The following is a 17,776-nucleotide window of genomic DNA, read 5'->3' as shown; positions in this document are numbered from 1 at the left end:
AGGATTCCACCCAAAGCTGGAGGGGTATCTGTTTAGGAGAAGGCACACAGCAGAGGCTTGATAAGAGGAATAGTTAATGAGGTACAACATATTCCAGTTTTCTTAGGCTGTTATCTTGTGCAATCTTACTGGGATTACTAAAGAATAACTGCCAACAGTCTTAATCAAATTTGTCTCAGTGCACATTGGTCTTTCTGCCAGGTGGGAACATATTTCTAGTTTTGATCACTAGAATCTAGATAAAATTTTGTTGGTAGAATATGGCAACTTTGATATAACCCGGCACAGAGTAATAGATAAAAGAAATAAGCTCCTGGACATTACTGCCTGTAGATTTGACTGAAAAAAAAATGAAGCAATTAATTGACTAGCATTCTTGATGGCAGGTCAGCAGCTGTTTCACTCTGCATATCTAAAGCAGGCTGTCAGTATGGCATTGCTGAATACCTTCATGAAAACTTTACAGACACCAAATTTTCTCATTTCATTGGAATGCTGCCAAAACCAAATGTTTTCCTTTTTTGTTATCATGGTTGCAGCATTTCTGTTTGAGAAGAGGAGGTGTGTGGAAGAAAAGTCTGTCTGAAACGACAGAAGGGAGTGAAATAAACTGTTTGTAGAACTTACGTTCTGACTAAGGATAGCCCTGTGTTTTCAAGGAGTTTTGGATAAGAAGTCCAGGCATTCTGACAGTAAGATCTTGGTTATATTCCTTTTTATTTTTATTTTTTTTTTGAGGAGGTAACTTGGCAAAGAATGATGTTTCTATTTGTAAGAGTGGATAATTATAACCATTGATGTCTGCTTTTAACTTTTTTGGTTTATGCTTTTGGGGTATCCTCTTGTATGTTTAATGAGTAAATAATGTACTGTGATATCCTCAATTAGTATTAAGTTGTCTGCATCAGTCTCTCTCTGCCAGCAGTTAGTCCAGAAACTAATTTATTTTTTCCATCTGGTGGTATTTTAATTGGCACTGGTGATAGCATTGAGAAAATGCTGTTCATATGAAAAATAATGTAACTTACTCACTTTGTTTCTTAAGGACAGCATGTCTTGGGATGTGTGATCTGTCTGAAAGAGTGATGTTCTCCAAATTATCACTTTCTTATCTATGGGACTAAAATAAACTGGTAGCTCTGCTATCAAATTGCTCCTTTGATTTCAGACAGGTCCATTTCTTTCTTCAGGCTCAGCTGACATTGCAGTTGTTGAATCTAGAACCCTATGAACCTCTATTGTCACTTCAGTTCTGCTGCTTTTTGAAAAGCTCAGCTGTGTTTGTGAGGGCAGTCTATTAACATCTGAACCGTTTAGTCCAATGGTGACATATCACAGAATCACAGAGTGGATGAGGCTGGCAGGGACCTCTGAAGATAGTCTAGTCCAACCCCCCTGCCAAGCAGGGTCACCTACAGCACGTCTCACAGGATGGCATCCAGGCGGGTTTTGAATGTCTCCGGAGAAGGAGACTCCACAGCCTCTCAGGGCAACCTGTCCCAGTGCTCTGTCACCTCACAGGAAAGAAGTGTCTTCCTTTCTATTTATCTCTTCCCCTGCCTCCATGAGGTTGCCCAAGAAAAAAATATCAGACTAGAACTGTTGGGAGGGACATTCAGAGATCATCTAACCCAACTGCCTGACCTCTTCAGGGCTAACTGAGAGTTAAAGCACATTACTGAGGTCATTATCCACCTTGCTAGGATGCCTGTTTCAGTGTTTGACCACCCTCATGGTAAAGAAAATTTTCCTGGTGTCTAGTTTGAATTAAGTCAAGATTCTTCTGGAGTCGCTGCTTCCTGTGCTGTAGACCTGCAGAACTGCTTGATGTCTTGCAGATAACTGAATAACATTGATTCAGTGATGCAAAGAATGACATAGATGAACCTCAGGAACAGGTACACTTTGAAATCATAAAATCATCAGATAATTCGTGTTTCATAATTCAAGGAACTTCAGGAGATCAGCTAGCCCAAATTTCAATATGCAAGACCTCGCGATTTGTAGAGTTTCATTTAGTATCAGAAATGAATCCAGGAAAAAAATTGATTCACAAGTATTTGTTTTGCAAGTGGAATGTGCCATGTATGGGTTTAGTATGTCTCAGAGGGAATACTTTTTCTTGAGTCTTACCGAACAAATGAAATTCTACTCTGGCTCATTAACAGAGAAATCAAAATATATAGCAATAATCTAAATGTCTGCTGTAGTCTCATTTCAGAATTTTGTTTATATTAACACATTTTGTATGTAAAATGTTTGGGTTTTAATTAAGGCTTAAGAAGGTAAACTTATTTTAAAGAGAGTTGAGTGAAGTCATGTGGATAAACAAGCCAATCTGAAGTATGAGCAGCTTCCCACATTAAACCAAGAAGTATTATGAATTTTGAAAAAAGATTCTTTAAAGATTTTTTCAGTTTTTATCAGAAGCCTTCTGTTTTCAGATCACTTCTGTTTTCTGCACAGGTGAAGTTGCCAGCATCGCACAAACTTGTTATTCCTATGGCATTCCTCAGCTGAACAGGAGCAAATAATAAAGTCTGCAAAATACAAATACAAATAGCATCATTTTGTCCAAGCTGCTGTTGAGTACTGATTTTCTCCTATAATCAAGGCTAAAGCAACTGAAAGAAATAGAAGTCACTCCCATGGCTGTCCTCTGTGTTGGAGTCATGGTTTAAATGACCAAATGTGTGTTTTAAGAAGTTTCTTTGCTCGAGACTTCTGGGTCCTTTGAGGCTGGTATGTCACTCATTCAAACAAACAAAAAAACAGAACAGCAGTCTGTGCTCAGATCACAACCTCTGGTGACAGTACTGCATAGAAGTCAATATAAGGAAGGATTGTACTTCTTTGGGTATGGTGGGTACCCATACCCCCTTAATCCACTGTAGTGTACTTCCAGAAGAACCTGTGCAACAGATTTGCTTTGTACTGGGTCTGTCTCTAACAGCTTGTACCCATTGCCTCCTATGTTCTTTGCAGTTTTCTTCTTCTGCAGGTTTGCTCTGTTTCAGAGCTCTAAGAATGAAGGGACTTTCACTGCAGTTTAAGGAGATGATGGTAAATAGTACTCTAGAGAAAGCGTGGATACTCTTTGTTAACAGTGCTCTACGTTGCAGTACCAAAGAAGATTCCTGTGTAGCAGAACAAAAGGTTAATGAAGAAAGAGGACAGAGGAAGTACAGACTGGAGGAATAAGAAACCAGTGGGAGTGGGAATGGAATCTGGGAAATGACCATGGGGAAATACTGACTGCTGAGAATTTAGGAGAAAAGAGTTTACGTGTGTACAGGCAGGGAAACTAGGACTAAAGAGTGAAGAAGCTGACAGTGAGAGAATGAAATCAGAGTGGAGGTGATGCAGGTTTGATTGGCTGTGGAAGATTGGACATCTCAATTTCTTAGGCGAGTTTAGGAGGCAGGAGATGGTAGGAATAGAATTACAGCTGAGATGGAAGCAGGGGTCCGGTGCATACACCAAGGGAACTGGGATAAGCCAAGGAATATGGGGAAGACCATGCTCTGTTTAGAAGAAAAATCAGTTCTGATCACTAAAGGAGTAAACAAATGTCTTCAAAACAAAAACGTGGAGTAAAGCTCTTAATTTTAATGGAATCTAAAAAGTGCTCAGCAGAGATGTGAGGTTTATGACATTATTTTTCCCCATAATGTGCATTAAGTTGGCTTCTTTTTCCTTAACTGTAAAAATTCCTCATGTGAAGTTATTTCTGAGCCTCACAAACTTCACTGTGCAAGAAGTACTTGTTCCTCTGAGTGCTTTCAGTGTTTGCAGTTTTGTTTCAGCATAGTGCAGACAACAAAGTGAGCTTTTCCATGTTTTCTGCTATTTTGTGAGATGGGGTAGGGGAGGTCAGTTTGGTTTTATTATACTAATTATTATTATTATTTCTCTTAGGAACGTACTAAAAGATTGAACATGCATAAATGGAGTCTCGAAGGTGACTCATGTTTTTGTTTAGCTTGAACTAGGTCCAGCTTCTAAGAGGAACTTGCATGCTTTTACAAAGTGTTTTATACTGAAGTTACATTTCCAGAGGTCTCCATAGCATGTGTTTGTTTTCAGTTAGGAACATGTTTTTGGTGGGTCACTGTAAAATAAATAAAACTATTTCTGCAATCTGCAGGTTGCAATTCTTTGGCATATTCGGTGTCAGCAAAAATCAAGAGAAAGAATGTTATTTAGAGAACGGTTTTGGTTAATTTTTATGATTTGCTTTGTAATGAAATGTCTTCATTATGCTATGTCACATGATGCAAAAAGTTTAATTTCACATATAGTGTTTAGTTGTTACTTTATAAACATTTCTACATTTTTGTAAGGCAGCTAAAATTTATTTTCAACGTGGGCCACTTTGAGTTTTGAAATTGAGCTTTTACCTTGTGTTTTTATCCTGTAAAGCCTCTTAACGTTTGTGTGCCAGTATATTTGGTTCCCAAGATACACTAGATCAGAAACTGATTTCTGAGTTTCATTTGAGTTAATGGTGCGGCTTTACTGGCATAAGAATTGGTCTGGTTACACGGGGAATCTGAGATACCGGCAATATTATCTATACTTAAAATGAAGAGATTGAGTGCCTTGGAGGCAATACCAGCACTGCTCTTCATGCTCTGTAATATCTGTTGTTCAAGTCACAAGACACAAACTGTTAGGCATTAAATCAGTAGACGCACTGTCACTGCTGTGACCCCAGGGACCCTGGAGAGCTGCAGAATTACACATTGGTTGTTACCTGGGATCTGCTGGCACATTCTCTTGCTCTGCTTGTCACTTCTCTTTGTCTTTTGCGTGCTGTCAGTTCTGGTGACTGGGTCAGCAGCGGGCCTGAAGAATGGGAGGATTGCAACTTCGGTAGCAAACAGGGTTTTGTGGTAACCCAGCTGCATTCAAACCATGGGTGGTCAGGTGCCTGTGCCAATTCTAGTTAAAATAAAAATACAAATACTTACTGCTTTGAAAAGACTGGGGGGGGGGGAGTAAATTGTAATAATGTTTCTGCTTTTGTAAATTAACTTTTTAAAGTTGTGAGTGAATCAGGATTGAAGTTAGTTACAATAAATGGATATTTATAAAAGGTAGTTTATAAAGCCAGATGCCACGTGAATTATTGCATATATATATATATATATATATCCAAGTGAAAATATTTATTGGAGTAAAAGCCTGATATAAAACTGATGGCTTTACTGATACATGATAACCCTAATTCACAAAGTAATCTTTCTTCAGAACAACGTGATGGTACTATATTAACTGTAACTGACTGTGTATAACAGTGTATAACTGGGTGTAACAGGGTGAGAGCTTTGCACACTTGCTTCCATAATGCCACTCAAGGTGACTTTCTAATTTTGCCATTATAAATTCTCAATAATCAGTGTTTAGAACAACAGCATGAGCTGGCAATGGGCACTTACAGCTCAGAAAGCCAGTTGTATCCTGTGTGGCATCAAAAGAAGCTTGGCCAGCAGGTCAAGGGAGGTGATTCTCCCCCTCTACTCTGCTACACTTTATCTATATTTCAGTGTACTTGGGTATCTGTAAAACATGAGACAAAAATAAATCAACTTTGCAAAATAAGGAATTTTTATTATGATGCCTGTTTAGAAGGGTTTTTTCCATTTGTATTATGACCTGAGTAGAATAGGTGCAGATTTTGGCCAAGCAAAGCTGCAGCAGTCTGTACAATGGCTTTGTTGGTTATTTCAGCAGTATGACAGACATACATAGTGAGCTGAGATGTGAGAGATAAATGCTGAAGAAAGACATTAATTTTAATAATCTGTTGGTTATTTTAGTGTTTCGTTAACTTTTGTTCTGTAGTAAAACTTATAGTTTGTCTTCAGTGTTTGTGTTCATCTTTCACTTGAGAGCACTTCGCTAAAATTCTTTAGATGATTTAAAGTTTTGTATACTTGTAGTTCAGAGCTAATAAAGTTGTCTTTTCTACCTGTGACAGATGAGAAGAGTTTAACTACACAATTCTTACTAAAATCAATATGCATTGTATGATTTGATGTACAGCCCCTGTCATGAAATGTCCCTTGGTAAAAATTTTGTTACATGATTTGTGATAGTGTTCCATCTACTGATCTTTTCTGTTTTTCAATGATAAAGAGTGTTACAGAGTTAATGATTGGACTATATGTTATGCAATACATTTTTGGACTAATTCTGAATTTTTTTTTTATTTGCAGGGATATTAAACCAGACAACATTTTGATGGATGTGAATGGACATATTCGATTAGCAGATTTTGGTTCTTGTCTGAAACTTATGGAAGATGGAACGGTAAATTAGAAAGAATGATATATTCATAAATTTTCCTCAGTCCTTTGCTAGCCACTAAAATATATGTTAATAAAGAGAAAAGGTGCCTTATGTCAAATGAAATGGAATTGTAATGGTATTGGTATGTAACTAGCCTCAGTTCAAAATATTACTGCATGCTGTTTGGGCGTACTGTTTATAAAATGCTTAGGTTAATATATGTAATCATATATATTATCTCAAATATAACACTCCAGGGCATGATATGTGCCCTAAAACATCAATAACACCAATAATCAATAAAAAATCAATAACAACTCTAGACTAAGCATTGGCAGTTTCTTCTTTCTCTTTTATTAAATATTCATAAGAGTTTATCAAAAAATGTCATTGGAATGCCTATTAATGAAGTAACTTGGATGCTTAAGTATTCTTTTATAAATTTAGAAGCTTTTTTTTGTGTTTAGGTTAAACTAGGCTAAGTTTATATACATGCACAGTGCCACAAGCAGCAGTGTCTGTAATGATGGAAGTTGATTTTAGTCCTGCAAATGTAACTTCTACAGGTCCAATCTTCAGTGGCAGTTGGAACGCCAGACTACATCTCTCCAGAAATCTTACAGGCCATGGAAGATGGAAAAGGGAAGTATGGGCCTGAGTGTGACTGGTGGTCCCTGGGCGTTTGCATGTATGAAATGCTTTATGGAGAAACACCCTTTTATGCTGAGTCCTTGGTGGAGACCTATGGGAAAATAATGAACCACAAAGTTAGTGCATTTTCTTTCTGTCTCTCTCTGAGCTAATTTTAATAAGCAATAGGGTAACTTGGAGGTGTATTTAAAAATAAGGCTTTATGTAATAATTATGTCAATGTTTATAAATGTAGAACATAAAGTATGTTTCCGTATAGAGTTTGTGGTTATGGATTGCAGATGACTTTGCTTTAGGATAAAGCAGTTGAAAGCTAAAATGTGGATTTGGAAACACGGCTGCTAGTTCACTTTATGGAGCAAGTCTTGGATACGTTGTATTGCTCCTTTTGTGTTTCTTGTGTTGGTTCTATTGGTTGGCTTATGCAGCAGATTCTTAAATGTTCTTCCACTTGGAGGCAGCTGTAGAATCCAACAGTTTAAGAGAAATTCAAATAAGAAAATCTAGGAGATAAATTTTAAATAGTTTCTCTCCTTTGTCAGAAGTCTTTTACCTAGAAACCTTACTATGTATATTTAAGAACCTGCATATTTGCGCATTTATTTTTCTACATAATAATTTTCACTCAGAAGAGTGATTTCTCTAACTTTTTGTTGGTAATAAACTATTTTCTCTTACTTTAATTTTCAAGGAGAGGTTTCAGTTTCCTGCTCAAGTGACAGATGTCTCTGAAAGTGCAAAGGACCTCATCCGAAGGCTCATTTGTAGCAGAGAACATCGACTTGGACAAAATGGGATAGAAGACTTTAAGAACCATCCATTTTTTGCTGGGATTGATTGGGACAACATTAAAAACTGTGACGCACCTTACATCCCAGAAGTCAGCAGCCCCACTGATACATCAAACTTTGATGTGGATGATGATTGCTTAAAAAATTCTGTAAGTATGTAATTAACATTTTGAGAAGTCTGTTTTTGTTTTATACTTTACAACAAAACGTATATAATAATGGCAGTATATTTCTGTGTTCATGATGTTCTGCACAAATATAAATAAATGAAGCTTTGAAGAACCTGTAGGGAGGTATAAATTCATAGCTTGGAGTCTGATCGTCCAAGTATGGATCTGTAGGGATAATTTCTGTTAAATATTGTACAGTCTTTGTAACTTTACGTCTTACTTACACGTATGACTTATTTGCAGTCACAACTTCTTAGTGTCCAAATTTTTAAAATAATAATATATTTACATGTAGGTAGTCTGCAAGACACTATTTTTAATAGAACATTGTTGATAGTTGTATTAAGTTTGCATAATGCATTTTGTTGTAGCACTGTATTAGTAATTGCTTGTATCTCTGCCAAACCTCAGTTCATTCTGAGTAAAATTTTTCAAGCTTCTTTTCTGACTTAAGTTGAACTTTGGGAAAATTTAGGAAAAATGTTACAGCTACTTTTTTTTCAGGAGCAATCTTAGTGAGACATAAGTAATTTAGCCTTTGCTAAAAAGCTTGCAACTAAAAAGTTGCATCTTTTTTAACATCTTTTTGAAGATGTTAAAAATCTTAGTGTTTCTATGCTTTTAAATGGGACCTTTGACAGATGATAGGGATCCTAGCATCAGAGGAATGCCTTGTGTCATCTCTTTGGAAATGTGTTTTTATTTATTGAATGGTTCAGAAATCTGTTGCTTGCATGTGAGGTGAAGCATTTGCACTGTTTTTGCTTTTGTTTTCTGAACTGCTTATGCTTCTCAGTTCCATTGAGCTTCCTGGACCCACAGATAAGCTTTAGTCAACATGACTTGATATAGGCAGGATGTGACTGTTGTTTGCATTCCCATTCCTCCAACAGCAGACTAAAACCAGATGAAATCCAGTGGTAGAGGTATGTGTCTGTCTACTCCTTTCAAGTAGACAGATCAGGCAAATCAGTGTGGCTGCATAGGAACAACATGCATTTTTTACTTTTTTTTTTTGCTAGTTTTTATGGTGAATGTCAAAATGTCTGGAAGAGGTGGAAAAACTCTCAACTTGAACTATATGAAAAGTAATAAATTCTATGGTTACAGTGTATAAAGCAGTCATAATTCTCAGTTGTTCTCCACTTGAATCTGGTATTGCCCATTTCCTTTCACAACTATTTTTATGTTATAACTTTTTTATACGGTCTTCCAATATGTTTGCATATTATTTTGTCCAGGGACAACTGTCAGGATTGGGTGGTAAAAATGGATGCTGTCTGTAGCAGGTCTTTGTAAAGCTTGATTACCTTTTGTAGCTTATTCACACTGTCTAAGCTTCTCCTATCTAGGGGCCTTTTTTGATGTGAAGATCATTTTTCTGCTAGAAGGTCAAGTTTGTGATGTAATATAGTTGATGTCACCACCCAAGAAGTAATTTTGAATTTCTTTTGAATACAGTCTTGTTACCTGTTCTGTCCTGCTAAATTTTACATTAAAACATGTACAACTGGTTCTCTTCTTCTTTTTCTGTTTGATTTCAGGAAAAAAAAGAAGCATTACATTTTCTTTTATTTCAAATGCTTTATCACTCTCAGGGCCACGTGCTTCTTCACAGGGGGCTGCCTTTGATGACCATTATGTAAGCAGGCATTATGCAAGACAGACTGGGAGGCAACCTTTAGTGTAACAACATAAACCTTGCATCTTGGGATTAAACAGGAAACTTTTAACAGTATACTTAAGAATATTAGAACTTATAAGGCTTCCAGAAATATAGCAACAAGGTTGTTTTAGCCTGAAGAGAAACTCAAAGATTTGTCTCGATTTGTAATTGTCTGTAGTTTGTTGATTTGTCTGGCAGAGAAAAGGAACAATGACGGTAGAAATGTTCAAAACATTAATGGGGTTAGAAAACCCTGTTATAATACTTTTTTTCTAGAAAATTGTTCTGTCAAAGTAGAGAGAGCCTGCTCAGGAAAGGCGTAAATCTATGGGCAAAAGCCCTGCTGACTGAAGAGCAGAGAGGAGTAAAAGAGGGAATTAAAAAATACTGTGTGAGCTAAGAGCTTCTTGAAAAACAGACGGAGTTAATTGTCTTTTAATCTTTATTATATTCTGCTTTCCTCCAATGATAGTCTGTTTAATCAGAAAAACATTTTTATGCCAGCATGTTATATTTTTATATATTGCCTGCTATTATAGGTAGATTTAGGTGATGCCATTTCATATTTGAGCTGTATATAAGGATGACTGAGAATCTAGTTAATATGATATTGTCACTAACACTTCACACATGATTAAACTCTTTTTTTTATTATTTTTTTAATCCAGTGGGATATTACTTGCTCAACTGTCCTGTTATTTTTCTAGGAGACAATGCCTCCACCATCACACACTGCATTTTCTGGCCATCATTTACCATTTGTGGGTTTCACATATACGAGTAGCTGGTAAGTAAGATTTCTGGAATTGTCAGTAGGATAGTTGCATAATATCCTGTTTCTCTCTGAAACCCACTATAAACAGATAACAAAAGAATGTGTTTTATTGAGGAGATTACCAGGGAATAAACTAAAATGCTGTTTGTCCAAAATAGTGAACCTTCTGCAGGTAAAATTTACTTCAGTGTATAGGTCAACAAATCTGTTCAGAGGTGTTATGTTGCAAATGGTGGTTTTCAGACAGTGTGAGAAGTTGACCACTTATGGCAAAGATAAGACCAGATGTGTGGACCCAGAGAGAACTTGGCTTATAAGTCTTTAAAAACTGTTTTATTTCTAGTCCTTTGAAACTCTTCTTAGTTTGAATGGAAACAACAACAAAAAATACTCTTAATTGTAAATTTTGTATTAATGTGGTATTTGTCATGGTCATCTCTACTGCTAAATAAAACAGTAACAAGAAAACCTACATACTCTTCCTTGATCATTTCTACAAATAAATAAATAATTATTACAACTATTGAAAAGCCAGGCATGTTTCTGCAAACATGTGCTTAGTACTAGTTACGTGAGATGACCTCTAGACTTCAAAAAGATTATTTGCATAAGTAGCAGTGTGTGTAAATATGTATACACAGAACCAAGGCCTCATAGTATTTCTGATATATAGATGCTCAGATTTTCATGTGATAATTTCACACCATTTGTTGTAGTTGTTATAATTAAAGTACTTGGCAAACTTGATGAATAATTTTAAAATAAACTGTTATTGTAATCTTATTAAGTATCTAGACACTCACTTTTTGCCATCTGGAAACTAACTTGGACTGTCTGTAATGGTCATTTTTAATCAGGAGTTTATTCACTTTTATATTATTAAAAACGCATTGGGGATATCAGTCATGCTAGGTAGAAATGAATTCAAGTTTTATTAAGCACATACTGACAAACTATTTTATTGTGTAATGATTTACGTAGTTATTCACAATTTAAACAACTTTACTGTTTGTTTGTTTTTTAAATTTTAAACACGTCCTGTTGTAAAATGAAATACTGTTTAATTTTCTTTCCCAGTGTGCTTTCAGACCGCAGCTGTCTCAGGCTGACAGCTGGACCACCCTCCATGGATCTTGATGCGAGTATTCAAAGAACTTTGGAGGACAGTTTAGCAACAGAAGCTTATGAGAGGAGAATAAGACGTCTAGAACAGGAAAAGATTGAACTTAGTAGAAAACTGCAAGGTATCATAGAAAAATCTTTCAGTCATGATTTTGACTTAATTAGCTTGTGGTTATGTGAAGCACAGTTTATTCAGTGGAGAAAAAAAATCTGACTCACGGAAAGATTTCTAGAAGAAAAAAATCTCTATTTCCGTTGACATATTAAACTTCTGATAGTCTTTATGCCTGAAACATCGTATGTATGCAACTTCTTAAAACATGCTGACACCGCTTGCACTATGTCTTATATAACCATTCTGGTGTAAGGATTTAAAAACCATTCTGGCATAAAGATTTAATTCTAAAAATCTGTAAGAACTTAATTTGTCCAGCTGACAGTTGCTGAAAGTAATTGGCCCCATGTCATTAGAAATTATATATTGTAGCATCCTGAAAATAATTGGCATCATAGCATCCTGAAAAAACTGGCCATTAGCCATTAGAAATTATAAATCATAGCATCCTAATCTGTAGACATGCACAGTTTTTTACAGGAGTAAGACTTGGTCTTGCTGGAGACTGGAAAAGATTTTTGACACATAAATGACTGTGTAACCTAATGCAGTTCTTGAATTCTCAAAGGTGTATGTTGCTTTCTATTGTTTGGGGGAAAAAAGAAACATGTTTTTTCATTAGATCTGTAGAGGCATTTAATAATAATTGCAACTGTAGTTTTCTGAAATATTCATCATAATTTAAATTTCTACCTTAATGCTGTTTTTGCTTTAAGGTTTTGAGTCTGCACGTTAGGTGTTAATGTCTGGGATACGGCCTTAAGTGCATACATGTAAAATGCCTCAGTAGAGGGGCTTTTTGGCATGTCTTAGTTAACCGGTAATATCCTTCTGACCACCTAGATGTCAGGCATGTAATTGGTTCCTCTCTTTTACATCTGTTTTTAGAGTCCACCCAGACAGTACAGGCTCTGCAGTATTCAACAGTGGATGGCCCAATTACAGCAAGTAAAGATCTAGAAATTAAAAGCTTAAAAGAAGAAATTGAAAAGTTGAAGAAACAGGTAACAGGTAAGTTATAAATATTAATGTAACAACTGTAAGAGTAAAGAATACTTTGACAAGATCTTTTTCCCCCAGTGTTTTCCTTCTAAAGAATTTTCCTATCTATTTTTACTTCTCATTTTATTGTTTGCTTCTCAGTTGTAGTGCAACATTTTTTTCAAATTCAGCTTAGTACTTACTACTTGAGTAATTTCAGTTGCAAGGGAAAGGAAATTTCAGTGACTTCTGCTATTGCCATTAGCGGTGAATTTCCACTGGTTTTAAATTGTGGTATTGCTAATTTACATGGATGTGAATCAGGCTCTACCTAAGAATCTGAAACCATGACCAATTTCCTTTGTGCTTCCTTGTTTTTGTTTTGTTTTGTTTTTTTCCTCCAAGAATGTAGTGCAGGAGTAGATAGAGCAATTGTTTGGTTATTTTTTGCTCTGTCAAAACTTCTTGCTGTCCTTTTACAAGTCAAAGTCGCTTTGCTGTCCTTTTATAAGCCACTGTAGCATACCTTAGTATTTCTCGCTTTGTATGCAGGTGCATAGATAGTAAACTGGAAAGAAAGAAGGTATTGATTCTTGCTTACATGGCTAAACAAACTTGAGGGATGAAGACTTCAGTCTAGCAGTTTTAACAGTCTGAAAAATATTTGGTTTGTGGTTTAACCCAGTAGACAGCTAAACGCCATACAGCTGTTTACTCACTCCTCCTGCCCACAGTAGGATGGGGAAGAAAATGGGAAAGTGCAAGAACTCAAGGTTGACATAAGGACAATTCAATAAGAACGAAAAACAACCCTTGCCAACACACACGCACAAAAAAGTACTTTAAATTTGAAAAGCATTTTTGAAATTTGTGCAGGTAAAGAGCTGAATTTCTTAAATTAATGTCATGTTACAATTTTTTAGAACTCTCAAACTAGTTAAAAGCAAAGATCTACCTAGTGCAGTATCCTGTGTCTTGAAAGAGGCTACTGGGGACATTTATGGAGAGTCAAGGAAATTCAATACATCCAAATTCATCTTTGCTATCCTTACTCTTCCAGATTCACCATATTTTAAGAACTTCTAGAGTGAGGATAATTTTTATTTAGGAAAATTAAAAAGAGTGATGGAGATTGTCAGGTATTGAGACTAGGAATGTAGAAAGAAGGAGGAGAAATCCTATTTTTCTTGTCAACCCAAACAGGAGAAAGTGTGCATTTTATCAGGGAAAAATCAGACACGGTAGATGGATATCTACTTGTATAACTGTAGGTTACCTGTGGCAAGGGAAAAAGAAGTGAGAAAAGGGTCAAAGAAACTAAAAAAAGAGTTGTTCTGGTTTGTATTTGTGAAAAAGCTTCATTCAGTTCCTTCAGGAATGCCAGCAGGGACACCCATAGAAAGAAGAACTGGAAATTAACTTCCAGACATTTTAGTTGCTGTGTTTAGACTCTGCTGCTATGTTACAGGGCAGAAGCACACTATATATGAATTGCAGACTGTAGCACATAGGTTATATTATGCTAAAATTGTGTGGTCTGTGAGCCTGTGTTACAGATATATAGTTGGACAGCTTCTCTGGCATGATGTAGCAGTTTTGCATTGTACCATAAGCCACGTTCATGTCCAAAAAATAATGCTTAAGTAGCTCAGGGAGGATCTCACTAGTCTGAGTAATGTCCTGTTGGTGCTATGTCAGAACAAAGGTTTTTGTGAAGCTGATCTCCAGCCAAATGTCCTTCCAGTTGTTGCTGTAACGAGGAAAGGCAAGACACGATCAGAAATCTCTGTTCTGCAACAACCCTCAGCTCTGTTTTTGGTTCAATGGGACCAGTGAAAACCAGCATTCATTAGAACAGTTTTTTCGTAGGACCATGCATTTATAGAAGTGCAACAAGGACAGCTTTAACTTTTATTTTCCTCTTGACTTACGGAGCTGCAGCTCAGATTTTAGTTCATTCTTGCAGATACTACTCTCTTTCTCTGGTATTGAAAAAAAAAAATTAAAAAGGTGTGGAATGTTCTCCAACACAACTGATATCCATTTCTATTCATAAAAGAATTCAGTGTCTGGTAAAGGCAGCTAATCTTGAGAATATTAATTGATATTATTTTCCCTTAAGTACCATTAAGAATTTTCTGTTTCATGCCACATATGTATTGATATATTTATTCCTACAAACAACATACGCTTTTGGTTTTTGGGTTGGAAGTGAAGAATATGATCAAATAAGGAAGACGTACAGTCATGTAATTCACCTAGTCACCACATAACTTCCCCAGTATATATTTGAGTGCCTTGCCAGGTCCAGACATTAAAGGCACTAAGTAGAAGGCACTCATTTGTGCCTTGAGTTGTAGCTAATCCAAGTTAATTTCATAAAATTGGGTAGAGAGAATGTTGTGTTTTACTTGATCTTATGGTTGGTGTGTGTGGTGTATTTTTTTTATTTTTTATTTTTTTAAGAAATAGATTTTAAAACTAAGTTATTGACATAAGACAGGCACAAACCAGATGATGGTCATGTCTGAGTGCACCCAGATTTAGGGGAGCTAGTTTCCAGTTTACTGGATGACCTTTAAAATATCTGTATATCCAAGTCTAGAACTGATGAACTTTAAGAAGGTTCAGTTCAGGTGCAGAGCTGAACTTTATGCTTTTGGCTTATCTCTTGGGCAATTAAATGTAATAACTTCCTACAGTGAGTGTTTGCATATATTAGCTAAAATGTGAGCAACAACTAGAATGATTAGAAGGAAAACTACCGTTTACTATTCATATGTTACAACCAGCTTTTATACTCTAACTTGTTTTGCTGCCTCTTCTGGAACTGTAAGTGTAAACACCCATTTAAAAAGGTAATAAAAATGAATGTAAAATTGTGTCAAATTAAAGAGTGTAACCAGTGGAACCTTAGAAAAATACAATTTTTTTTTTGTCTGCCTATTTTTTCGGGTAATGACAAGCTAGCATATGCTTTCACTTTTTGAGGTCAAAGTTGTAATTTTTGTTCTGTAAGTTACATAGGAGAAAACTTTGAGGAATCTTTAACATTGCCAAATATGTAAAAGGCAGGAACAGAAGAAGAAAACAGAGCTATGGAACAAAGTAGTTCATGCACAGAGGAGAGATTTATCTTGGATCAGCAGAGCCATATATAAACTTTCTTTTTGCTGGTGACTTCGGAGTAGCCTATGTAAGGCAGCCAGTTAATAATTTATGTCTTTGAGCTACATCTCTTATTTAAATGCATTCCTTTAAATTTTTAAACAAGTGTTAATGAATTAGAACGGTACTGAATATTTGTATGAGTACAAGGTAATGGTATTCTTTTGCTTATAAAATCCTTGTGTTTCAGAAATTACAGTTCCTCGAAATGTATTTTTTTTTATTTGATTTCCCTGAGAGTCAGTCTCTTAGGGTTGCATTTATGAAAAGGTTGTAAAAGGCTCTTATCAAGAGTATGGATGGGTCCTTGTTCTGTGGATAAATACATATGGTCTGAAGTCCTGCCACAACTATGAAATATGAAGACATTTCGCCTTTGATTTCAGAAATCAGAATTAACCCACCTTCACATATATCTTGCAAATTTATCTAATTTGGTTTTTAAGTGACAAGCTAGAAGGAAAACACTATCTAGAAATTTTCAGTTTTCTGTTATATTTTATGGATGCCAGCTTTTTATATTATAGCATTTGAGAGTATTAATATGACATTATTTAGCTGTGTCATAGAACTGTACTTTCATTGTATAAATGACAGTAAGAAAATGGATGTAGTAGTTTTCCTGTACTTATAATAGTAAAGTAGATCACATAAACACAAGTGGTTTTCATACTAGAAGTAAGTAAAATCTTCTGAAGTTAATTTTAAGTGTATCAATAGGAGAATGTTTCCCAGCTCTCTCTTGCATTGGTTACTTCTGCTGATCCTTTCTGGGGGAGTTTATGGGGAGGAGGAAACTCTTTATAGTTATGATACACTGTAAGGAAAGATACATTAAGTATCACGATATCATTAAGTATTGTTGGCCCAGCCAGCACAGGTTCACAAAAGGCAGGTCGTGCTTGTCCAACCTCATCTTCTTTTATGACCGTGTGACCAGACTAGATGAGGGAAGGGCTGTTGATGTCTACTTAGACTTCAGCAAAGCCTTTGACACGGTCTCCCACAGTCTTCTCCTGGGGAAACTGGCTGCCTGTGGCCTGGACAGGTACACTCTTCTCTGGGTAAATAACTGGCTGGAGGGCTGTGCCCAGCGGGTAGTGGTTAATGGAGTTAAGTCCAGCTGGCATCCTGTTACAAGTGGTGTCCCCCAGGGGTAGGTACTGGGGCCTATCTTGTTTAATATCTTTATTGATGACCTGGATGTGGGGATTGAGTGTACCCTCAGTAAGTTTGAAGATGACACCAAATTGGGAGGTAGTGTCGATCTACCTGAGGGTAGGGTGGCCCTTCAGAGGGATCTGGATAGCCTGGACTGCTGGGCTGAGGCAAATGGGATGAGGTTTAACAAGCCTAAGTGCCGGGTCCTGCACTTCGACCACAATAACCCCATGCAACGCTATAGGCTTGGGGAGAGTGGTTAGAAGACTGTGAAGAGGAAAGGGACCTGGGAGAGTTGATAAGTGCTCGGCTGAACATGAGCCGGCAGTGTACCCAGGTGGTCAAGAAGGCCAACAGCATCCTGGCTTGTATCAGGAATAGTGTAGCCAGCAGGAGCAGGGAGGTGATCGTCCCCCTGTACTCTGTTCTGGTGAGGCCGCACCTCGAGTGCTGTGTTCAGCTTTGGGCCCCTCACTACAAGAAGGACATCGAGGCCCTGGAGCGTGTCCAGAGAGGGGCTATGAAGCTGGTGAAGGGCCTGGAGCACAAGTCCTGTGAGGAGCGGCTGAGTGCACTGGGGGGTGCCTGAAGGGAGATTGTGATGAGTAGAGGGTTGGCCTCTTCTCTCAGATAACTAATGACAGGACTCGAGGAAATGGCCACAAGTTGCGGCAGGGGAGATTTAGATTAGATAGCAGAATCAAACGTTTTCTCTCAAAGAGTGGTCAGGCGCTGGAGCGGCCTGCCCAGGGAGTTGGTGGAGTCACCATTCCTCACGGTGTTCAAGAAGCGCCTGGAAAAGGTGCTACGAGATAAGATTTAGTAGTTTAGTGGGTAGTATTGGTGATAGGAGGACAGTTGGACTAGATGTTCTTGTAGGTC

At 36.9% G+C, this 17,776-nt stretch overlaps 1 protein-coding gene across 5 annotated transcripts in view; it reads left to right on the top strand.

Moving 5' to 3' along the window:
• CDC42BPA (CDC42 binding protein kinase alpha) overlaps nt 1–17,776 on the top strand; it is a 162,086-nt gene that overhangs the window by 78,304 nt on the left and 66,006 nt on the right. For all 5 annotated transcript variants that reach the window (XM_083831229.1, XM_083831227.1, XM_083831230.1 and 2 more), the window contains exons 7-12: nt 6,222–6,315; nt 6,861–7,061; nt 7,637–7,885; nt 10,280–10,359; nt 11,425–11,591; nt 12,473–12,595. In XM_083831229.1, coding sequence (XP_083687355.1) covers nt 6,222–6,315; nt 6,861–7,061; nt 7,637–7,885; nt 10,280–10,359; nt 11,425–11,591; nt 12,473–12,595 — 914 coding nt within the window. The remainder of the gene's footprint in view (nt 1–6,221; nt 6,316–6,860; nt 7,062–7,636; nt 7,886–10,279; nt 10,360–11,424; nt 11,592–12,472; nt 12,596–17,776) is intronic.

This window comes from Anser anser (genome assembly GCF_964211835.1).
Source record: "Anser anser genome assembly, chromosome: 3".
In the NCBI taxonomy this organism is placed as follows: domain Eukaryota; kingdom Metazoa; phylum Chordata; class Aves; order Anseriformes; family Anatidae; genus Anser; species Anser anser.
This window is presented reverse-complemented; position numbering and strand designations above follow the sequence as displayed.